Source organism: Petaurus breviceps, unplaced genomic scaffold (genome assembly GCF_028583685.1).
Source record: "Petaurus breviceps papuanus isolate PSGF00001 unplaced genomic scaffold, PetGlider_PUasm1.0 490, whole genome shotgun sequence".
In the NCBI taxonomy this organism is placed as follows: domain Eukaryota; kingdom Metazoa; phylum Chordata; class Mammalia; order Diprotodontia; family Petauridae; genus Petaurus; species Petaurus breviceps.
In genome coordinates this window covers 416852-427016 of record NW_027186352.1, presented here as the reverse complement: position 1 = coordinate 427016, position 10165 = coordinate 416852, and the positions used below count along the sequence as shown (strand labels likewise).

Genomic DNA, 10165 nt, shown 5'->3' with positions numbered 1-10165 from the left:
GGGGGGGGGGGGTCCTGGCCTAGATGGATGGGTCCGGGCTGGATGCCCCAAAAGAGCTACCTTTCCTCTCGGCCTTCCACCCAACCCTCTGTTCTTTCTGTCCAAGGAACATCGCCAAGGTGGTGAGCCAGGTCCACGCATTTCAGGAAAACCCCTACCCCTTTGCTGCAGACCACAAGCTTCAGTCGTACCTCAAGCAAAGAATCGCTCGCTTCAGCGGGGCTGACATTTCCCTCTTGGCTGCGGACAACAGGGCCAACTTCCACCAAGTTCCTGGAGAAAAACATTCCAGGAAGATTCAGGACACATTGCGCCGCATGAAGGCCACCTTTCAGTAGCAGCTGATCAGCCACGCAGGACTCCACAGCTGGGGCTTTCAGGGAGGTGGCCAGGAAGGCTGCCTCAGCCCTGGGACTGTCCCTGAGGGCCCCTTTCCTACCCCCTGAGCTTTCCTGCCCTCTTCCTCAGGCTGTCGCTCTGTCCCCTGGAGCATTCCAGAGCTCAGCTGAAGCTTCTCTGCCACCCAGAGAAGGGGGTGGGGGCACTAAGAGGGAATGGCAGGTCTGCTTTGCTAGAGTGGAGCCCAGGGGACAAGAGACAATGCCCAATACGGTCATCCCACTGTTGTTTTAATAAGGCCTCTATGGTGGCCAGTGTGAGGCAGCTAGGTGGTGTAGTGGACAGCTGGAATCAGGGAGGTTCCTCTCCCTGAGTTCAAATCAGGTCTCAGACACTTCCTAGCTGTGTGACCCTGGGCAAGTCACTTAATACTGTTTGCCTCAGTTTCCTCATCTGCAAAATGAGCTGGGGAAGGAGATGGCAAACCACCCCAGTGTCTTTGCCAAGGAAACCCAGATGGGGTCACAGGAGTCTGACAGGACTGAAAAACAGCTGAAAACTGTCTTGGCCACATGTCCTTTTAGGCCTGGCTGACCCAGGGATGGAGGGTGAAATGTTTCTGGCTCTTGGGCCTCCCTGAGCCCCTGCTCCCTTCTGAGAGAGGCTTGGCTGGAGAGCCACCAGCAAAGGGAGGGGACTAAGCTCCTTTGTCCCATGGGCATGGGCCACCCTAGGCACCCAGAGCCGGGGCCAGAAGAGGTCAAGCCCCTGCTAGAAATTCAAATTGATTTTTCACAACTGATTGATGATGCCTCCTGCTGCCCCCCCATCCCCCACAATGTCCAGCAACAGGGAAGTCTGTGTTCCAGCAGAAGTCCCCTAGCTGCTCAACAAGGTTGCCAAAGCCCACCTGAAGCCTAAAATGCCTCTTATCTGGGCCTCCTATCCACCTCCAAATCAAATTTCATCTGTCCCCACCATGCCCCACCTCCATGAAGATTTTAGTCAGCTTTGAGTTAGGTTTCTGAGGGCTCCCAGGAAGTTCTCAGTACTGGCCAGCACCCCTTACTCCTGAGCTCCAGGGGTGGGCTCCCATTGGTCTGTAGCACCACATACATAGACACTGGCTAGCTGAGGCTTTGGCCTCAGGTCTCCACAAGGAACAGTGGGGTCTTCCTTGGGCATCTCTGGCTATGGTGGGTCACTGGGTAGCTCCAGAGCTGCCCCCACTGCTATCAGGGCAGGCAGTACTTGGTCACCCATTTCCGGGAGAGATGGATGACTACTGTATTAGGAACAATGGGGGACACTGTCCATGTGTAGGATCCAGCAGCCCAATGAATTATGCAGCCTGTGCAAGTGGGCAACAGCTTTGCATGGGTGTTGTTGCTGCTAGGAGGTGTGTGTCTGCATGCGCACGCACGCGCGCGCACACACACACACACACACACACACACCCCACCCTGGCCAGACCCAGGACCACGCTCAAGAGAAGGGGTGAGGCTCCCCAAGGCACACCTTGCTTTGAGCCTCCTCCCACTGCTAAAGTCAACCCTGGTGGCTGTTTCCATCACAACACAACGTTCTAACAGGAGAGAGGCTGCCTCTGGCTCCTCCCCTTCTCCATCTGCTAACCTGGGCAGCTTTGTTCTCAATACCCTCCTCCCAGAATCCTCAGAGCCCCAGACTTGTTCCTGCCTCGAGTGACTTTCCAAAGTGGCCTGGCACCCTGCTTTGGCCCCAGTGCATGCTCACCAGCTCAACTGTAACAATCAGTGCCTCGCGCTGCTGCTTAGGGCAAAGACCAGCTTCCCATAGTCCTTCGAGACAGAACTGGTGATACCCAGGCTCCCTCCAGTCCCATCTCTGCTGGAATGAATACCTTCTCCTGCTGTAAAACTTACCTCTTCCCATGAGTCAGGCCAGGAGTATTCTCAGGGTGCCCAGGGTCTCTGAGGAAAATGAGTCCTGATTCTGGTGCGACCCCTACCATTAGGGATCACATTGATGTTGAGGTCCTTCTGAGAGAGGCTATCCCATTATCTTAGGGGATTGGCTCTAGGGATTTACTGAGTTCATTCCTCGCCTGCTTCGGGCATGGAATGAACATGAAGGGCAGGCAGGGCAGACACCAGGAAAGCCTGGCCAGAGGGCAGACCCCAAGGCCCCTGCCCAACCCAGACCCAGATTTTCCTCGGCCAGGAAGGAAGAAAATGTCTTTACCAACACAAGGTTCTGACCCTAAGGCAGAAGGGAACCTGAAATAGAATTTGTGGGTCAGACAGTCCTGTTGACCTCTAACCATTGCAGGGGCCCTCAGGGAGGCAGCCCTGAGAAAGCAATACCAGCCATGTGCCCCAAACAGGTTCCAAACAAGCCACTGCTATTTGGACCAATGCAGTACCTAGAGTCCAAGGCATCCCTCCTTTGGGCCTCATGCAGCCCCCTCTGCAGCCAGTGTCTGCCTCCTATTCACTGTTACCTTTTCTTTTTCTGTCACCATTGGTTTTAAGGTTTCAAACAGCTCTGGGATGTTGGGTTTGTCCTGTGTGTCCTCACGGCTCGGCCTCCATAGCCGTCTTTTGTGGTCCTCTCCCCACCCCAGCCCCCGTCTCCTCCAGAGAGATTCCTTGGCCCACACTGGCATGGCTGATTCTCAGGCTCACTCACTGTCCTTGCCTGCATGTGTGTGTGTGTATCCCAAGGGGGGCTTCCCCTCTCACCAGATGGATGAACAGGGCGGCCTGGAGCAGGGCCCTGCCTACCAGCCATCTGCTTTGTTTTGGGTTTGGTCTTTGGCCCAGGTCCCACCCCCGAGGCTGAACCAGAGAGGGCAGGCAGTGCAAAGACTCAGTTCAGTGATGGCATTGCCTTTCTTGGGGAAGTGAAGGCACTGTTCACCCCAGCTCTGCTGTCTGCATGTTGTCCAGTCCTCATGCTCCCTGGATTTCTAAATAAAACCATTTGTATCCAGATGTAGCTCTGCCTGCCCCGTGTGAGTCCCACTGGTCTCAGGACTTTCCCTAGCAGAGCAGCCTGGAAGGGCTGGCCAAGAGCCTGCCTGGCATTGGGCTTGGGGGCCAGCTAGGTGGTGCAGTGAATAGAGCACCAACCCTGGCGTTAGGAGGACCTGAGTTCAAATCCGGCCTCAGACACAACACTTATTAGCCTGTGACCTTGGGCAAATCACTTAACCCCAATTGCCCTGCCTTCCCCTATCCCAAAAGGGAAAAAAAAAATGTTTCTAGGAATCCTCAGATAATCATCCCAGTGGCTACTGGACTGGGGCTGGTGACTGGCTTATCAGAGCTTAAGTCAGTGTGATGTCCTGGCTACAGCACAGGCTGAGGCCTCTGGCATAACTGGGTTTAAATTCTACCTGGTACAAGCCCTAGCTGTGTGACCCTAGAGAGATCACTTAACCTCCCTGGACCTCTGTTTCCTTGACTGTAAAATACATCTCGAAAGCCTTCTCTGCCCCATTATCTCACAGCCTGTCTGGATACGGCTTTACCTCAGGGTTCTAGGAATACCCAGAAAGGTTTAGGACATCTCTAATGCTATCAGGTGAGAAGAGGGGCTTGGCTGGGAAAAAGGTGAATGGGAGGAGAGAAGAAATGAAGGGGATGAGAGAAAAGGTGAGGGGGGGTGGGTCTTAGGTCTTAGTGCCTTTCCTCTAGACAAAGAGGCAGAGAGCCCTCTGGCCTGAAAGGCAGGGCTCTCCACGAAGTCTTGCCCCTCCAGCCCATGGGGAGCTGGGAAGCCAGAACAAAGCTCTCTGATCTTTTTGAGTTCATCTTTGTAAGATGGGGAACAATGCTTAGCCCCACTCCTAAAGAATTAGGAATGTGCCATATGATGGGTTCTTTGGAAGGCCTGGAGCTGCCCCTGCCCCTGCGGATTCAGGGTTCCCTTCTGACTGGGAGGACTTTGTCTAGCTGTCCAGCCGTCCAGTGCTGACTGCTGGGGGGGGGGGGGGGTCTACACTGAGCAGCTCCTGCTGACTCCACCCTCCCACCCCTCCTCTCTCCACCTCCACTGAATGCCTAGGACACAAAAGAGGAGAGAGGAAAGCTGGGAAAATGTCAGGCAGTTCACAGCGCCCCCCGCCCCCCAATTTCTCTCTTAGGCTTAATACCATATGGCCGACATGAGTATGAGGATTGGAGATTCTGCACGCCCCCGTCCAGCCAACAAGTGTTGAAGTCAAGTCTCTCTTGGGCTCAAAGTCTGAAAGTCAGGCTAGAAGTAAGGCACAGAGACCACAACCTGTGGGTGATGCCCAGGTGCTCCCTCCGTGCTCTAGCCAACTTATCACCCCTGGTAAAGGCCCACAACATGTTGAGGATGGCAGGCAGGGATCCAGAAGGGAAGCAGCCAGCTGGGTACAGAAGGTGCAAGCCTTCTGGCCATTGACTTTCCAGCCTAGACACAAATAGTGCTGAGGGAAAGGGAGAAGACTCAAGGGAATGGAGCGGATTTGAGATTTGGAGAGAGCCCAGAATGGGTAGTGGATGATACAAACAGGCATCCCCCTGCTGGGGACGGAGGGGTGTCTGTGCAGCTTGGTGCTCAGTGCCCACCCACACAGTGCCAAGCAAGGCTTTGGGAGCTGTAGGGATGACCCTGGATGAAATGAGATGCCTGAATGGCTGTTCTGGGTCATCCCTACATGCAAGGGGACCATGGACTTAGAGCTTGGATTGGAAGCAAGTGGGGGAAAACTTGGGGGCCTATGTGTGAAGTGGGTGCATCGTGACCGAGAGAACTGCTTATGTGGGTACCACATTGTAAGGGTTATGGCATTGTGAATATGGCATTGCTGATACATTAACCTGGAGACTTGGGGAGAGTTTACAAAAAGGGCATCTTCACTGGCACCCTTCCATACCTTGCTGGGGAATGGAAGTGATTCTGGAAGTCTCTGACACACTTGACTTCAGCCCTTAGGAGGGAGAGATGACTGGTATAGCAGCAAGCACCCAGCATACCCAGGATGGCTGCTGGCACAGGTTCTTTGGTCTGCTTTTCTAAAGGAAAGCAACTCAAAAGGGGTTAACAATCTCACTTTAATCAAACACATATATCATTCACTTAGTTCAAGGGGAAGTCAGCACCCTGAACGTGAGAAAATACAAACAGAAATTACAAGCAGACAAAAACTACAGAGAAACTAACACAATTTGACAGACAGACTGACAGGGCTTCTAGCTGTCTGACCATCACATAGCTACGCACTTACCAGAGAGAGAAGCACCAACATGTGGGTTTTCAAAGCTGGGGGCTCAACAGCTGCCCAGAGGCTCATCTGGCCAAATCACACAACTCGTCCCAAAGTGAGCCCCAGATATAAGGGTATAAATAGCCCTCTTCAGGGTCAGAGGACATCACCACCTTTGTAACCCACTGCCTAATTACAAAGTAACAAAAGCTGGGTCTTCCTGAAAAAACAAGCCTCCCTTAAGCAAGCTTCTCTTGTTGGGTTCCAAGTGAGGTCTATTTAAGGGTCAGGGAAGATCTTCAAATTCCTTTACCATTACAATTGGGAGTCAAGAACTTGGCTCTGAATCCCAGCTGTCTCACCTATTCTCTATGAGCCCTCACTCATTCTCACTCTCTGAACCCAACTCCATGGTGTCTTCATCTATAAAGGGGGGAGACTGGCTTCTTTGGCCCCTAAATCTAGGATCCAATGGTTCTATGAGAACTTGGGGATGGGTAGCATTTGGGTAATAGCGGGGCCAGCTTAGCTGTGCAGGCTGGGGGCAGGCAAAGAAATTCTTTTCGCTGGTCCTGAATGCCCAGAGGACTGAATTCTGTGTGCCCATGGCCCTCTCTTCCTCTCCCCTCCATGTCTTTCCATTTCTGGCAGTTTCCATCTCTGTCCATCTCTCTCCCTTTCTCTCCCTGTCCCACCCTTCCTCTCTCCATCTCTCCCTATTTCACTTCCTCCAGCAATCTCTCCCCTTCCCTCTCTCCATCTCAATGTTAGTCTCTGTCTCTCCCCCTCTCCTCTCCTTTTCCCTACCCCAATAGACTGAGAAGGTAACAATGAGAAGAACAGCTCTACATTTAAGGTTGTACAAAGAAAGTGTTTTCCCTGGGTATCCCACAGGAGCCCCACTCTATTCCTGACATGAAGGTTTGAGTGGGGACAGAGAGCCATCACTCCCTCTAACTACAGGGTCTCTTGGAATTCTGGCCTGAGCCCTCTTTTCTTCTCCCTCTATATAGTGATTTCATCAGCTCCCATGAACTGAATTACCATCTCTATCCCACCCCAATCTCTAGGCTGACCTCCAAACTCACATCTCCAACAGCCTTTCAGATATCTTAAATTCAGTATATCCAAAACAGAATTCATTCTCTTCCCTGCTAAGCCCTCTCCCTCTCCCACCTTCCCTATTACCCTCTGGCCTCTCCCAGACTCTCAGGCTGCCAACCTAGGAGCCATCCTCACTCTCACCCCCCAGATCCAAGCTGGTTCTGAGGCCTGTCAATTTTACCTCAGCCACAGCTCTCAAATGCTCTGGTCCAGGCCCTCATCATCTCCCACCTGGACTATTGCAGTATCCATTGCTGGGAAAGTGGGTCTGCCTGCCTCAGTCTCTCCCCCCCCCACACACACACACTCTATCCTCTCTATTCAGCTACCAAAAGGGTCTTTCTAAAGCACATGTCACTCCCTACTCAATTACCTCCAGTGGCTCCTTATGGCTTCCGGGGACAAAACAAAACGCTCTGTCTAGCCTCCAAAGCTCTTGGCAACCCAGCCCCCTCCTCTCTTTCCAGTCTGCTTACACCTCAGGCCCTGACTCCTATTCTTCACCCACCTCCTGGCTGCTTGTCCCACAAGACTCTCTGATGAGGCACTAATGAGGGACCCCTAAAAGACCCTGGACTTTCCCACCAGGCCCAGGTCCCCAGCATTTACCTGGGGCACCCAGCCCTTCCCAGTTAATAATCCTTTCAGCTGCACTTTCCTTGTGGCCCCACCCTAGACCACCACTCCTTGATTCCATCTACTCCTTGAACACTATATACAAGTGTCCATCTTGCATCTATTGGATGGCTCAGATTCTCAAACTCTCACCCACCTCAACCAGTGTTTTAATAAATCTTGTCTCTGACTGAAAGAAGGCTTGAGTCGAATTCTTTCAAGGTGGGACCTGTGTCTTTTGCCCTTGAATTTTGGAATTCCCAGCACCCCTAGCCCTCAACCCCTCTGCCTCTCTGGCTATGTCCCAGGCCTGGAAGGCTCTTCCTCCTCTGCTCTGACTTCCCCTCCTCCCTGAAGTCCCAGCTAAAATCACACCTCCCACCACCTTCCCCAACTCCTCTCCTCCAGAGCCTTCCCTTGGTTCACCTTTCCCTCATTCATCCTGTATGGAGCTGGCTGCACACATCTGTTTACATGTTGTCTCCCCTTTAGACTGAGAGCTCCCTGAGGGCAAGGATTGTCTTTGTGCATCTTTTTGTAAGCCCAGCATGAGGCACAGTGACTGGCACACAATAAGCATTTAATAGGCGCTTGCTAATTAAACATTTATGGATCAACAGCTGATTCCTTCACTCCTGGGGTCTGGTGGGCAGGGGGAGACATGCCTCTTGCCTGTCCTTCATAATGCTTTTCTGTTTTAGGTGAACTCCAGAAGGTCAGGAGACTGGGCATTTGGGATCTGCAACAATGAGGCCTCATCAGGCCCCACAGAGTTGTGAACTTGGTGGGTCCCATGCTATGGAATATTGTGCAGCATCAACCCAAACCCCCAGAGCAAGGGGTTGGATCCCAGAGAAGTCTGGGAAGCCTTGTGGGAGCTGGTGCTGTGAGCAGAGAAGAGCCAAGAGAAAGCCAGCAAAGGGGAAAATCCTAAGAACTCTGGTCTGGGCATTGAGCAGCCAGGATTCCAGAGGGCTGACAATGAAGCAGGCACAATTGTCCTCAGCTTTGGTGACTGCCCTCCACACCCCCAGACACCCCTCTCTTGGCTTCCAGCACAGAGTTGGACCAATTTCTCTGCCTGCCTGCCTGACCGCTGGCCTTGGTTCCCCACCCATCCCTCCCACTCCACCCCACAGAGAGGTCCTGGGTCCCATCAGCTTGGAGGTCCAATGCTACTTCTCTACAGGTACTCTCAGCCCTGCAAGTCCAGTACTGCTCTGTCTCACACTGCCCACATGATGCAAGGTCCTAAATCACATTCGTTGTGTTGCCTCCAAGGCCCCTCCACCAAGCAGCCCCTACCTGCCAATAAGGCCAATCAGTAACCAATCTCAAGTCTGCCATTCCCTCCCACCAGTAGTCAAGCCCTGTCCTTTCCACCACCATACGGTGCTGTCCTTCCATTCACACCACTATGTGAGCCCCAACCACTCCGGGGCCTGGAGAAGGGAGAGGAAGAGGCATTTACATGGTACCTACTACATTCCAGGAACTGTGCTGATCACTTAAAAAAGTATCTTGTCTTACTGAATCTTCACAACAATTGTCAGTAGGTGCTATTGTTTTCCCTGTTTTACAGATGAGGTAACCGAGGCAAAGAGAGTTAAGTGACTTACCCAGGGTCACACACCTAGTGTCTGGTGCCAAATCTGAACCAGGGTCTTTCACCAGCTAGAAAAGCTTCCTAGCTTTCTAAGCAGTATCCCTGTCTCCGGTCATTACTCTTTCCAATCCATCATTGACCCAGCGGCCAAACTGCTATTCATACAACCAAAAGTCTTTGGGGGCCCAAGGTCATCTCCCCTTTAAGATCAAGCCTTCTGTGAGAGGTAGGACTCCAGTCCTGGGATGCTGGCCATTGTCTCTTTGCTGTCTCTCTCCTTTTCCTGAGCGGGGATAGCTAGACCTCAGTCTCCCCTGCTGTTCTCTGGCCTGGGACGCTCTCTCTCCCCTCCTCCTCCACCTTCGGGACTCTCCTACCCTGGATCATGGAGCTCCTGGAAGATTAAAGATGGCCTTTGGTGAAGCCGTGTAAATGGCAGAAACCCCAGGTCAGAGAGCCCAGTCTGAAGGGGCTAGACCCCAAGTTTCAGAGGTACCTGTGCTCTCCTAGGCCAAGAATCCAGAAGCTACCACGGTCCCTAGGTGACAACTTCTCAGGCTCCAAGAGCACCAAACCCAGAAGCAGCCCAAGGTCACTCAAAGGCCCCAACCTCCCTCCAAGCTAGTTACTAAACCTGCCCATCCTAAGGCAGCTAAGCAGGGTCACAGGGTGGAGGTGAATTCCAAGGTTATCCTGAGTGATCAAGGTCACCAAATCCCATCCATTCTAAGGTGTCATTTAATAATTAACTCCTCCCCCGGCCCTGCACATTCCCATTTCCCTCCTCCCCTCTACCCTCGGCCAAGCCTGCTCCAGAGGCAACAAGCCTGACACATCTGGCTCCCACCTGAGGTATCCCACCTGAGGGCCAGGCTGTCCCGGGCTCCCCCAGGTCACTCCCACTCTGGCAGCACTTTCACTCATTCCTGCCGCCTCCCGGATGCTCCCGTCATTCCCTCCCCCTTTCCCGCCACCCCGCAAGCCTTCCTCCTGAACTTCTGAGGTCTGTGGCCTCCCAGCTGGCCCTGGGGCATTCTCTGACCTTCCACCTCTGCCCCTCGGTTTCGAGACTCTTAAAATGCCATTTTTTAATTAATATAATTAAAAGTCCCTTTTAAGTCTGGTGCCCTTCCGCTGATTATCTCTTTACCTGGAGCTCGTTGGGCCATAGTAGTTTGCTGGTTTCTTTGTCTTTCTTTGTCTCGCCAACTCTAGGCACAGTATATAGTAGGCACTTAATAAATGCTGGTTGACTGATTCCTGGGCTGCCAAGCCCACTT

The 10165-nt window shown here is 52.8% G+C and overlaps 1 protein-coding gene across 2 annotated transcripts in view; it reads left to right on the top strand.

Moving 5' to 3' along the window:
- The window catches only part of KNDC1 (kinase non-catalytic C-lobe domain containing 1), a 96305-nt gene extending 92991 nt beyond the window's left edge, over window positions 1-3314 (top strand). For both annotated transcript variants that reach the window (XM_069101684.1, XM_069101683.1), the window contains one exon: window positions 107-3314. In XM_069101684.1, the coding sequence (XP_068957785.1) occupies window positions 107-338 (232 nt within the window). In that variant the 3' untranslated portion in view covers window positions 339-3314. The remainder of the gene's footprint in view (window positions 1-106) is intronic.
- The last annotated feature ends 6851 nt before the right edge of the window (window positions 3315-10165 follow it).